The following is a 14,386-nucleotide window of genomic DNA, read 5'->3' as shown; positions in this document are numbered from 1 at the left end:
CAAAAGCAAAAAAAAAAAAAAAAAAATTAAATTTACATAAAGAAAATAAATCCTCTTGTTTTTTTTGATGTGGAAATAGAAACCTCAAGTATATCCTATTGACAACACTGACACATTTAATTGAATTACTGCAACTATTTTCCAGATTCTCCAGACTGTCAACAAGAGATTCCACATTATGAGAGTTCACACCAGTTAGAATAATCAAAACCTGATTATAGATCATGTTTTTTTTAGGAGCAGTGAAAATGTTAGGGAAATTTTTGCTCTGGTGCTGGTGAATAATGAAATAGAGACTTCTGTCGGCCAACAAGATTTTATTTCTTTGCAAAGAAAGGTCAGTTCTGCACATGAGCAGCGATTGTGAAGAAAAGACAAAGAGCTTCTCACAAGATCCACCTTTTATAGAGTGAATCCCATTTGCAAGTGACTCTTCCAGTCTCTTCAAAGGGCCTTTTGATTAAATGAAGAGCCCCAGGTATTAACAAAGAGTCACCTTCTGTTACCTTTCAAGAAAATTAACACACACAGTAGGAGGGTTTGGGTAAAGGTACAGGAAAGTTAGGATGCAGTGGGGGTGTATTTGGGAAAGGATACGGGAACAGAGAAAGGAATTAGAAAACAGAAGTTAAAATTCCATTACAAGAATACAATGCACACAATGACACAATAGCATCGGATTACAAGTCAGACTTAAGTCTAAATTTTTAGGACATGATATTACTTTATTAACATTCATAAAGAAGAAATAATTATCTATCTATCTATCTATCTATCTATCTATCTATCTATCTATCTATCTATCTATCTATCTATCTATCTATCTATCTATCTATCTATCTATCTATCTATCTATCTATCTATCTATCTATCTATCTATCTATCTATCTATCTATCTATCTATCTATCTATCTATCTATCTGTCTATCTGTCTGTCTGTCTGTCTGTCTACCTACCTACCTACCTACCAGTGATGGGCCAGCAACATTCATAAAGAAGAAATAAAGAATGCATTATCCTGTTAATAACATATTAATTCTTCATTAAAACTAGTATTTATAATATTAAGTATTTTGTGGAACTAAAACCACTTGAAAAGTTAAATATGTTTTGTGGTTTGATACAAAAGTAATGACAGCAATGATGGAAGAAATGGTCAACTCAGTTACTTCAGTAAAAAAATACCAATATGACCCTGAAAGTACTCCACTAGAAGTAAAAGTACTGCATTCTAAAATATATTATGTAAAAAAGCAGAACATATACCAAGTATAGTCATTTTTAGGTGTTTGAATATGAAGAATCCAAGTAGTGATTAACAGTGTGATAAAATGGTTCCTGTCTGTGTTTCACTGGATGTTTTTTTATTCATTTTTACTGCTTCATGTGTATGTTACATTTTGCAGCTGATGATGTTTAAGGCTTAGTTCATTTCTCTGCAGTAATGCTACATATACAATTATCACATATTTGTTGTCAGTGTCATTATCCTGTGAAACCAAAGTGTAAGAGTGGATCTAACCCACATTTGGACAAAGGTGCAGGACTACAGTTCCCAGTAGGGGCCTATTGAGCTCAAGAGGGAGAAATCCAAAATGACAATTAAAAAACATTTTATTCATAGAAAAAAAAACAGTGACAAAAGAATGGAAAATAGGAAGAAACAATACTAGTATGCATTACATTAATCTGATGCAGCTTCAGTGAGGTAATATGAAGTCACTGCATTTAAACCTAATATATGAGAAAAATCAGGTAATTAAATTCCCTTTAATTTAAAAGCTGGAAGAATACGCTGATAAAGAGGTGGCAACAATTAACCATACAAGCACTGACTGATTACTGATTCATTGTTTATTTTGTCAGTTCTGCTCATGAATTCTGCAAGTCTTTGACAATAGATTATCTGATGAATCTAAAGTGTCGTCATCACAGACAGAAGTCTCCTCCATGGCTCCTGCATAAACACCTTGTTTCTATGGGAAAAAATGAACCACCATTTTGGCTTATACAGAGAAAATGGTATGTTTATCTGAGTTTTTCATTTCTTACTTTTGATGAAACTGACAAAGTCAAAATGTATATTATTCAGTCTTTAACTCAGAGTAAAACCATTTTTGCTTTTTGTGAAAAGTAACTTTAGTAAAAACATAAATACAAAAATGTAATTCTATTCATGCGAAATACAGCAACTAAGATTAAAACTCTAAACTTACACAGGTGTGTATAAAATAAATAATAACGATAAGTAAAATATCCTTAATTATTTTATTTTATTTTTTTATTTTTTTTTTACGGCTGTTTATTTTTGGTGTTTTATTTTGAAGTGCACCCGGATGTTGTTGGTGACGTCTGGCTACGCATGCTCGCTTCCTTTCTACTACACGTGAAGTTAGACAGAAATTGAAGTCATGTCTAAAGCCAGTGCGTATTTCTCAACCCTAAGTAAATACATATTTAATTTCTCATGACTGTGAATGATTAAATCTTTTTTTCTTCATTGTTCCAGAACAAAAGCGGGCCAAACGTCTGGGCCTCATGGGCAAGTTAAAGGTGAGTGCTAACAGGCTAATGTTATGCTAACTGTTAGCGGTTGAGCTGTGGTCAGTACCTTCTGTTCTATGTTTTTGGTTTAATTCAGTTTGTCACAGCTCACAAAACTGACATTTATGTCATGTTGTCAAGATCCTTCATTTGTTACTGTTGTGAATAGTTGGTCTTTTTATTAAACTGTTTTAAATTACAGCACTGCAATTTCCCAGTCTGGGATCAATAAAGTCTGTCTAGATGAATTTATAGCCCATTTGATGTCCGATGTTTTCTAAAGATGTGCCAAAAGTACTTTTTTAACTTGTACCAAAGCACGTATGGACTTGTTAAAGTAGAAACAGTGATTCAACTTATTAACTGAAGTAAGAGTATAGGAGTACAGGCTCTGAAATGTACTTAGAATATGAGCAAAACTAGGCCTTTGAAGGACATTTGTACTGGTTGTGTTTGTGCCGGTCTTGTTGAAATACAATACTAACAATGAAATAACTCTAACCTCAAATAAATTAACAAATATAGTGTAAGAATGTGTTAAAGTTCCTGCCCTGTAATTTAGATTAGATTGTCTTTGTGTCAGACTTATTCCATATATATTTATATGAGAAAGCACTCAGATATTAGAACTGTACAAGGACATTGGACCTGGAAACAGTAGGTCATAGGTCACCTATGTTCAGTATTCTTCTGTTCCATGACAAGATACATCCACAGGATAAATGTGATGCAGATATCTGAATGCATTTTTCAGATAATGCAATTATGTCATTGAATGGACAGACAGACGGACAGACAAAATGATGACAATACCCCTTCGTCCAGAAGTTGGAGTAGAGATAAAAAAAAATAAAAAAATTAAACATATTGTATCTTATTGTAAATTATAGATATCATCTTAATCTAATTTGCAAATCTGACATATGACTATCCATACATCATTAACTGTGTGTTTTTGTCTTATTTTGCCTCATTTTCTTCTTGTTACCTATGTTTTTGTGTGAAATACATCGGAGAAATCACAATTTTCTTTTCTATGTTTCGTCGTTTTGCCATTTAGGTATAAATCAGCCTTAATCTTGGGAAGGCATGCAGGAATATGAAATTAGTTGATACAAAATGATTCCTCCCAAATGCTTTAAAACAAAACTAACGAGCCTTTTGTAAATAAATCAGGAGTGGGAGGGGCAGATATTTATCCAACAATGTACTGGTTAAATAATGCACTAAAAACATAAGGCCTGTGCATCAATCTGGGACTATTTTATGCAGGAATGGCTTATTTTATGATCACTGCATATTTTTCAGGCACTATCTGTTTGCATGCATGTGTGTAGAGTATGAATGGCATAATTTATTCTTTAGGATTTATTGTTCTTATACTTTTTTATGGATCCCGTTTTCACCTTGTGCTGTAAAAATTTGTTGTATTTATTTGCAATGACAATAAAAGGAATCTAATCGAATAAAGGAAAAAACAAAAACTCATGCAAAGTACAAATACTTGGAAAGCCTATTTTGCAGTAATTAAGTGTTCATTCTTTGTCACTTTTCATGTGTGGTCTTACATTAACAAAAACATAAAGAATGTAATCTGAAAATGTTTGACTCCATGTTTGTGTGGACAGAGTAAAGATGGACGAATGGGTGAAGCTTTAGGGCGGAAAAAGAACACAGAGCAGTCTTCTGTACAACAAGTCAAAGAGCACAGAAAACCAGAAGAAATCAGGAAACAAAGGGTAAACGCTTGGCCTGGCTCAGATTTGAGGTAACGTAACTCCTATTTTCATGATATAAACTACCCTGTCTGTTAAACTCTATTTAGCTTCAGGACCTCCAAGAAAAGCAGAAGCTCTCCAGAGAACGAGAGATGATGAAGAGGAGGAATTTACTGAACTTCCAGAACGACATCCTACAACGACAGAGGGAGTTTGAGCAGAGAGTAAATATCAGTTTATAAAGTGAAAATTCACCTAAAAAATGCAATCACTGCATACTGAAATATACAGCGTGTCCCGAAAAATGTATACACACTTTAAATAACTGTAAAGTAGGTGTTTATTACAATTAATTTACTTTTCAAAATGTAATAGAATTTACAAACATCATTTTATTGTTTTGTCTGTTCCTCCTGTTCTCAAACTGATGTCCATTCTGGTCCAGACTCTGCTGACAACGCCAACCAATAGAATCACACACATCACCAAACAGTTCCCTTGGTATTTGCGTGCATTCACGTTCAATGGCTGCTCTCAATTCAGCGACTGTTGCAGGTCACATAGCGTAGACTTTGTCTTTTAGGTATCCACATAAAAAACAAAAGTCTAGTGGTGTGAGGTCTGGTGAACTGGACCAACAGGTGGATTGGACGGAGGGGTTTGGTTGAATACCCTCCGCGTTCACCAGACCTCACACCACTAGACTTTTTTTTTATGGGGATACCTAAAAGACAAAGTCTACGCTATGAGACCTGCAACAGTTGCTGAATTGAGAGCAGCCACTGAACGTGAATGCACGCAAATACCAAGGGAACTGTTTGGTGATGTGTGTGATTCCATTGCTTGTCGTTGTCAGCAGAGTCTGGACCAGAACGGACATCAGTTTGAGAACAGGAGGGACAGACAAAACAATAAAATGATGTTTGTAAATTCTATTACATTTTGAAAATTAAATGGATTTTAATAAACACCTACTTTTACAATTATTTAAAGTGTGTATTCATTTTTTGGGGACACCCTGTACATTCTGTAATTTGTATTTATTTGTGTTACAGGAGACGGAGATGCAGAGTTTAGAAAAACATGTTAATTTTGAGAATGAAAATTCCAGAAAAGCCTATTACAGAGAATTTAAGAAGGTATGGTATTTCCCTATTTACCAACGTATTAGTCCATATTTGGAGTCAATGATCAACCTGTGTTTTCTATTTAAAATCACCACAGAAAAATACACAAACTATGATTTTAACTGAGCAAACAACTCATAAATGATTAATCTATTCTCCATTAATCAAATGTAACTTTGCATTTAACATTAATCTGTATTGATTGTTTTTACCTTTGATTCATGACTTCTGAGGTGAATTGTGTAGAATGGAAATGATGTTAAACACAGAGATTTCTCTATTTTTTATTTAATATATATATTCTTAAAGGTTGTTGAAGCCTCGGATGTGATTTTGGAAGTGTTGGATGTACGTGACCCTCTTGGATGCAGATGTCCTCAGGTGGAGCAGGCAGTCATTCAGAGTGGAACTAACAAGAAGATTGTGTTAGTGCTTAATAAAATTGGTAAGTTTAACTAAATGCATATTAAAAACTGACAGATGCAAATTATATTTACTATACCTGTTGTGTTTGTTGTCCCTTCAATGAATGTTTAATCTGTTTTTATAATATTTACAATGTTTTTCTTTGTTTACAGTCTCTAGTTTTTCTGTCAATGCAGTTTTTGGAAACTTGCACACTTTATCTTCATCTACACGCTTTGCATCTTATACTTGACATTGATTAGTTTATAGACTGACATATTCTTATCTTATTTGTAGCTTCTTCTGTCTTCCTGTATTGTTTTTTTTCATCCTTGTTTTAATTGCCATGTTGATTTTGTTTTCGTTTCAAACAGCTGAATCATAGTTAAATATCTGTATTTATTGAATCTAAATAGTGAACAGTTATTTACATGTTTTTTCTGTGGTTACAGATCTGGTGTCCAAGGAGATTGTTGAAAAGTGGATCAAGTATCTTCGTAATGAGTTTCCCACTGTTGCTTTTAAAGCGTCGACTCAGCAGCAGAATAAGAACTTGGTAAAAACTTGAAGGTTCAGTTGAAGACCATGTGGGCTTTTGTACATGCTTGGAGTTTGTGTAGGAATCTGTATTGTGCAGAGAAACAGTTATTTTTAAAGCAACACCTGCCTTCAGCAGGAAGTCAAGGAAGGCTTGGAGCTGAAAAACGTAGAAGTGTTTTTTAAGGTCTAGAAATGACCATGCCATGGTAATAAAGGCATTTTAATGTTTGAAGAGAGGGCCTTGGAGTTTTCATCCAGTTTGTCATCTACTTTATGAATCCCTTTTTCCAAAGAGCACCTCAAAGAAACTCTTTTTTTGGTCCTAGAGGCGTTCCTTCCCATGAATATAGTAGCTAGTGTTGCTTGCTTTTGCCCTTGTAAAAGAGCAGAAGAGAGGCATTGAAAATGTCAGGGGTGAGCATGAGGATTTACAGAAAATCTGATCCACATCCTCTGTATAGAAAACAGTTCTCAGGTGATATGACTGTAGACATCCAACACAGTCGTTGGATTAGGAATGAAGTTGGTTGATGTTGACAAGCAGCAGCACAAAATAGACTTCAATACAAACTTTATGCAACAGCCATTAAAAACCATGTGTACTGTGTAAATGGGCGTTAATGAAATGGCTATGTCTGTCTTGTCCTGTACAGAAACGCAGTAACGTACCAGTTACACAAGCCACTGCTGAACTGCTGAGCACTAGTGCTTGTGTTGGTGCAGATTGTTTAATGAAGCTGCTTGGAAATTACTGCAGAAACCTGGACATAAAGACGGCCATTACTGTTGGTGTTGTAGGTACGTGGCACATGCATCCATCAGCATCATTCTGTGTTTAATGCAGTGTTGGTCAAACTGTGGGGGGGTCCCTAGAGGGGTGTAAAGGCTTTCCAGGGGGGTCATGGGATCAGTCCTGGGTGTTTTTTTGTTCTTCAGGCTAGAACATGTATCAGGTAGAACTAATGTTAATGGCTGGAGCACCCTGGACTCATTTTATCGACGTCCACCAAACCAATGTACTGCCACGGTGATCCGTCACTAGACTAGACAAAGAGTTTAGCTTTGGACAGTGGACAAGGACTGGACTGGAAAAGGCACGTGGATGGACACATTTGTGTTTTGGACCAGTTTGGACAGTTTGGACTTTAATGTTCTCAGATGTCCAATGGAAACAGGTCTTTGACCCACTGGTATTGGTCACATGGTCATCTGTGGAACCAACATGTGTTTGTTGGTCTAAGAAAAGAAACTTTATTGTCAGAGTTGGAGATAATTAGACATTTCCTATTTTTATTTGGACAAATCATGTTTACTGTGCAATAAATCTGTGTCATGATCAGCATGTGCACAGCTGTAAATAGTGTATGTAGCTTTCTTGGTTTGTGTTTATCTTGATTTTGCACTTCTGCTCTTGCGTGCTTTTGTACTTTGCTACTGTAAACCTGGAATTTCCCCTTGTGGGACTAATAAAGGCATGTCTTATCTTAAAATATTGTCTCAGAGCAGTCTGGTTGAGTTTATTTGTATTATTCAATCAAAAATCTAAGTTATTTTTAATTTGAACAAAAAATTATTCATGAAAAAGCAAAAAGTATTGATATAATATTGATGTTTCTGTCAATAACAGTTCCAGTTGTACCACTGTTACAGTATTGTTGGGGTTGAGGGGGGACTGGAGGTTTATGGTCCTCCAAAGGGTGGGTCGACAGAAAAACACAGAACCACTGGTTTAATGGAAGTCTGGCTGTGCATATAAGACATTTTCTCTGTTCTGTTTCGCAGGTTTTCCTAATGTGGGGAAGAGCAGTTTGATCAACAGTTTAAAACGAGCACGAGCATGTAACGTCGGAGCGACTCCCGGTGTCACAAAGTAAGACCAACTTTTTCATCCTGTAGTTCTCTGAAACTCCTTGCTGTCATGCTAATGCATCTGATGGGTTTTAGGTGCCTTCAGGAGGTGCATCTGGACAAACACATTAAACTTTTAGATTGTCCTGGCATTGTCATGGCAACATCAACATCCGATGCAGCAATGATTCTTCGCAACTGTGTGAAGATCGAACAGCTGGTAGATCCACTTCCACCGGTTGAAGCCATCCTCCGACGCTGTAACAAGGCACAGGTATGTCATGTCCTTAGATATATGTTTATATATGTTTTTGGTGACAGATCTGTTAAAGCTGTGCAGCCACGTCTATGGAACAACCTCCCTCTGTTCCTTCGATCCATGGACTCTGTTGAGACTTTTAAAGAACATCTTAAGACACTCTAGTTTAAAGGTGCGGGAGACATTCGTGACCAATTTTTCATCAAATTGGTAAAACCTCAGTCATAGCCTAAGTATCACGAATCTGTAAGTCTTTCTGTGATTACTCACCTGAATCTCTTGCATTACGGTGAACAGTTTCGAATTACCATCCACCATAAACAAATCCATGTGTTTACATTCAGAGCCGGGAGGTAACTCAGGCCTCTTCAGAATTTTTTGTCGCGACATGCATTGTGGGAAACAAAGCTTCGTGCTGCCGCTGCAGGCGGCTGCGCGAACCTCCTTGCAGCGGCAGCGCAGGGACAGAGTCCAGTGAAACATATTCAAGGGTCACCCTTTGACACTGAGCCTTAGATGGAACTTTATCCATTATCCATTTAAGCCTTAGGGGTCTGAGCCTATTTTGGCCATTTTTCAGTACTTTTAATTTTGCCTTTATATACTATATAAAGAAATGTTTTCTATACCCATGTTTGGTATCTTTTTTATCAGCACAACTTCACCGATCTCATCTCTATTATTTTTTCACTTTAACCTACTATATCAACACAAAAGGACAAAAAACACACAAAAATATAAAATCCAATTTGAAAAATGTATATAATTTATTGCATAAATAACACAAAGATGGTTTACGAACCTTTTCAAAGACTTTAAAAGTGAATATTGGTTCCAGATATTAGGTATATAAAATCAAAATTGTAATAAATTAAAACTATACACAAATATTTGACATAAAATCATATCTTTACACATGCGTTTTCTCACCCCCAGTCCTCCCGGTTTCCTCATCCGGTTCAGGTAGGGGTCATCCTTACCCTTACCTGTAATGCTAATGCAGTCTGTGGATTAGAATCCACAGATTCAGACAGTTTTTTCCATTTTGAAAAGGGACAAAAAATGACGTAGATATGGGTAGAAATATAACGCCCGCTCACCTCATTTTTATACTTTATTTCATGTTTGTTTGCTCTGGTTTCAAACCATCATATCTCTGGTTGTATTTGCTCTATCAACATCAAATAACAAGTGGGAGAGTGTTTCAGGTCCGCACTTTCAAATGCAATATTCCCCAGTATTCTACGTGACCGACTTCTGACGCTACGACGTGTTGAATATGTTATGTGATTGAGTGATGGGGCTGTGACCTTTGACCCCTAAAGGTTAAAGAAGAATACACTTTCTACCACAGAAAGCAAGTGTTTGGTGAAGTTTTCTTTTAAATTTGTCAGTGATGGACAAATCAGATATGCCAAATAACAAATATAAGGGGTTGTTGTTTCCATTAGTAGATAGAATCTTATTAATTTCTTGCCCTATGACCTGCCAGAACTGCTGTATTTTCCTGCGTATGTCATGTCTGTTCATAATTTGCTTAGAGCCATGATGTGAGTTGTTCCTGTGTGTGCAGATCATGGAGCACTACGGGGTTCCAGATTTTCAAACAGCTCAGGAGTTCTTGGCGCTGCTTGCACGACGCCAAGGCAAACTCAGGAAAGGGGGACTGCCTGACACAGACAAAGCAGCCAAGGGCGTATTAATGGACTGGACCGGGTGGGTGAACGGCAGCAGGAAGCTACAAGAATGATGCTCAAGCACGTGTCTATGAACGGTGTTAACTTGGACATTTCATGTTCTTCAGGGGAAGGATCAGCTACTTCACGCATCCTCCGGAGACACACACCCTTCCCACACATGTCAGCGCACAGATTGTCATGGAGATGGGTAAAGCTTTTGACTGGGAAGAACTGGAAAAAGGAAATCAGGAGGTTCTAGCAGGTAAAAAAAAAAAAAAAAAGAAGAGTAATTTCACACAGTTCAGAAGAAACTTAGTCCCCCCCCCCATCTTTTTTTTTTTTTTTTTTTTTTTTTTAGCTCTGTCTTCATCTCTGGAGTAGTTTATTTACAAAGAATATATTACCACTTTATGTCACTGTTGCTGCTGCTCATGCTTTACCACTTTAACTGTTATTGCATACTGTCTAATTTTGTACATATTAAGAATTTCTTTTGTTATTTCTTCTTTTTTTTCATGTTTTTGTAGTAGTATTATTCTACCCTACTTGCTGTTTATATATTCTATTTTAGATTTTATTCTTTATCTTCTTATGCTACAAACCTGGGTAACTTCATTTCGTTCAATCATATTCCCATTGATTGAATGGTAATAAAACTGAGTCTGATATGAATTATAGTATATATTCACTAAGCTTTGACTTTAACCATTTCAAAACTGATGAACCCCTCAAGACATATTTTGCACTGTATGATAATTATGTCTTAAGTATGGTGGGATCAGTAAAGTCTTTTTTTCTAATTTCAAAAGGAAAATAATGTTGAATTTTAAGTTAAAAAAGATTTCTTCACCAACAGTTTGATTAGCAACTGTAACCTCATTTTTCTGAGGATTCTGCCAAAGGGATCAATAAAGTTCTGTCTAATCTAATTATTTACATATTCACAGAATGTTTCTCTGTAACTGATGATGATGTAAATATGTAAATAATATTTAATTCAAATTCTTTATTTATATAAATATTTACATAAAAAAAATTTTTTTTAAATTTTTCCTTCTATATTTTTCATTTTCACTCATGGTTTTTCAACCTGTCTTTTTCCCTCTGTGATTTTTTATTGTTTGTTGCTGCTGTCAACTGAATTTCCTCATGGTGGGATAAAGTCTTATCGTATTGTATCCCATCTTATCTTAATTGCAACTGTTTACAGTTTCATTAATTTTATGCTTTACTGACAGTGCTTTATTTTAATTAAAGTACTGTTGAACTTTACTTCTTCTTCCATTCCCTAACACATACTATCTGGTTTGTCTCCAACTGTAGTACTTTTCATTGCCGACATAAAGCAGGAATTGTTGGATGTCCTAAAATCCAAAGGTTATTTCTTGACACAAAAATTGTTTTAACTGATTCTTTAAAACCAAAAATTCTGGAAGAGCATTTTCTGTTCTTCAGAGTCATCCTGTGCTGATGTCCAAATGGGATTCTGCATGGAAACCTCTGGAATGACACAAGGCGGTCAGGGTGAAGCACCGTCTGAGCTGGAAATGGAGGGAGGGTCAGTGGCCGAGTCAGAGTTCCAAGAGGACACTGAATCTATGCAGGATGACCAGGATCCAGAGGTGTGACATCATACTTCATTTACATGTTTACTGAATCAGATAAGGGCCAGATCCAGCCAAAGTGAACATCAGTGTCAAAAATTAAAGTTTCACCTATCATTTCTCAATAGGCTCATTTATTTAGCTGAAAAACTCTATTTTATGGAACAGTTTACATTTCAGTATCACTTGTAGAAAAAAAGGTGTAAAGATATTATCAATATAAATTGAAAGTTAAAAAGGACTCAAATAGGTAAATGCACTATTAACTTTAATAATAATGTTGTTCCAAAATTTTATTTCTGTCAGTTGTATCACATTTCATGTGAAAGTACTTACTGAGACCTATTCATACATGTATTAAATATGGAGATCAGTTACTTCAGGGTGTCTGCAGGTCATTAAAAAGCATTAAAAGTCATTTCATTGATTTTGTGAAAATTAAGGCCTTAAAAAATAATAATAATAATAATAATGGATTGGATTTATATAGCGCCTTTCTAGACACCCAAAGCGCTTTACATTATTGACCCATTAAATGTCATTAAAAAGCATTAAATTTGATGTCCAGAGGCATTAAAAAATTAAATATACTTGATGAAAAAAACATTGTTATTCACGATTTATTTTGGTTATATAAACATTTAATAATTTTGATCAGAAGTGTAGTGCGATGATTGACAGGTGGAACCCATTAATTGACTATTCTTTATGACCGATACATAAAGTCCCAACACTGGATGCTTGGAATGCAACGTGCTGTGAGTGTGTTCATGCTGTGGTGAAAGAGCAGAGGGAATATTAGCAAATGTGGGAAAAATGGGAAAATGCCAGTTTTAGCAGAAGTGATTGGAGGAGGAAGTAGTCAGACCTGGTTAAAGCCTGTGGACGGTAAACGAACATAAAACTATATATAAAACTGCATCTGCAGTTGGACATGGGCATTAAATGTGTTTAAAGTGGCTTTAAAAAGGGCATTAAATTATATTTGCTGATACCTGCAGAAACCCTGTATTTAGTTTAAACACAGACACTATTGAACAGGACATGGGTCCCTGTGGCACTGCTGGATCTGGACCAGAACTGAATTTCATAATATCTGTATTTATTGTTATCATTATATATAATATCTGTATTTACGTATATATTGTTTACATTAGTTTGGGCCAATGACAGTGGAGATAAAGTCTCAGAAGTCAAAGGCTGACTTACCGGCAAGTGAAGCAGTGTCCAGGGCTCCAGATTTGAAGGATATCTTGAATGTGGATCCTCTGCAGCAGGGCCATGCACTCGTCGCTGCAAACAAGAAGAGGAAAAAGCAACAGAAAAGAGCTGGTTTGTACAGTCAACTCCTGTTTAAATCAGCTGTTTTTTATGTCATCTGGTTCTAGACACAGTATATGGTCCTTTATTTCCTTTAAAGAAATTAACAAAAGCACATGTTGAAGTTGTTGGAATAGAGGCTAGAAATTAAGAAAACCCTAAAAGAAGTTTGTAAAAGGTCTTATCCTGTTGTGCAAGTCACTAAAACTGTTTTCTTTTCATTTTCTCTGCAGACAAAATCGCCACTAAGCTTTCAGACTCCCTGACAGCTGCAATGGACTTCTCTCTTTCAGATTTCTAATCTAATTAAAAATATATTAATTCATTCATTGTGTGTGTTATGTCTGTCTTGATTGAAGCATACCTAGGATTTTTGACTCACAAAACACATTGCAACACGACTTGGTATGTTTCTTTTCATCAATACGAATTTTTTTATATTACACTGCAGAGTTTTAATCTACACGCCCATAAACACTGTCAAATGAACCACATGTAAAATACACTTAATACTATGTGATCCAACAGACCTAGACTTGGTTTTATGTGTAGTCGTCATCTACCCAAAAATAAACCTGTGTTTTGAAGGCCTTTATAAAAATTTAGTGTTTGAGGTGATCAATGCTCCTTCTGCAGCAGTAGTGATGAAACCTTAGAACAGTAGTGCCCAGCCCTGGTCCTCCAGAGCCACTATTCTGCATGTTTTAGATGGATCCCTCTTCCAACACACCTGATTCAAATGATCAGCCTATCATCAAGCTCTGCAGAAGACTGATAACAACCGTCAGGTGTGCTGGAAGAGGGAAGCATCTAAAACATGTATGATAGATCTGGAGGACCAGGATTGGACATCCCTGCTCGAGACTGTTCAATTTGGCTGAAAAAGCAGAGGTGAAAGAAATCTTCTGTTCTTAAGTGGATCAATAGGACACTGTGAGAATACTCCAGTACTAATAAAGGCTCAGTATTCTAGTCAACATTCAGTCCTCATCTGTGTTTCATTTTTATATTTCATGTTTATTGATTAATTTTACTGCTGTATTGATGTGTATGTTTATTTTTACTGCACTAAACTGGTAAGGCTGGGCTCAACTCAACACTATTATATCCTGCTGGAAGTTCAACCTATAAGAATCCACTGTTTTCTAGCTGAAGGTTGAATGTAGCTGAAGGTTGACCACCTACTGGTTTGGTTCAAACCCTGGATCTAGTCATTGGGAGGCAACAGCATTAACCACTGAACCAACATGCCACCTTTGGGCTTAAAAATCTCCAACATTACTAGTCACACAGCTAAAAGCTTAACTTAACCTTGGTACTCCCTTTTGGAGCGGCTCCCCAG

At 36.0% G+C, this 14,386-nt stretch overlaps 1 protein-coding gene across 1 annotated transcript; it reads left to right on the top strand.

The window, feature by feature from the left end:
* Positions 1 to 2,341: 2,341 nt before the first annotated feature.
* On the top strand, positions 2,342 to 13,369 carry gnl3l (G protein nucleolar 3 like). Its single transcript, XM_030133773.1, has 15 exons — positions 2,342 to 2,424; positions 2,510 to 2,553; positions 4,173 to 4,283; positions 4,370 to 4,486; positions 5,318 to 5,401; positions 5,699 to 5,834; positions 6,247 to 6,350; positions 6,988 to 7,132; positions 8,117 to 8,204; positions 8,279 to 8,456; positions 10,015 to 10,157; positions 10,246 to 10,382; positions 11,576 to 11,742; positions 12,882 to 13,056; positions 13,278 to 13,369. The coding sequence occupies exons 1-15, from the start codon at positions 2,412 to 2,414 to the stop codon at positions 13,343 to 13,345; spliced, it is 1,710 nt and encodes a 569-aa protein (XP_029989633.1). The 5' UTR covers positions 2,342 to 2,411; the 3' UTR covers positions 13,346 to 13,369.
* The last annotated feature ends 1,017 nt before the right edge of the window (positions 13,370 to 14,386 follow it).

The sequence above is a fragment of the Sphaeramia orbicularis genome, chromosome 5, assembly GCF_902148855.1.
Source record: "Sphaeramia orbicularis chromosome 5, fSphaOr1.1, whole genome shotgun sequence".
Taxonomy (NCBI): Eukaryota; Metazoa; Chordata; class Actinopteri; order Kurtiformes; family Apogonidae; genus Sphaeramia; species Sphaeramia orbicularis.
This window is presented reverse-complemented; position numbering and strand designations above follow the sequence as displayed.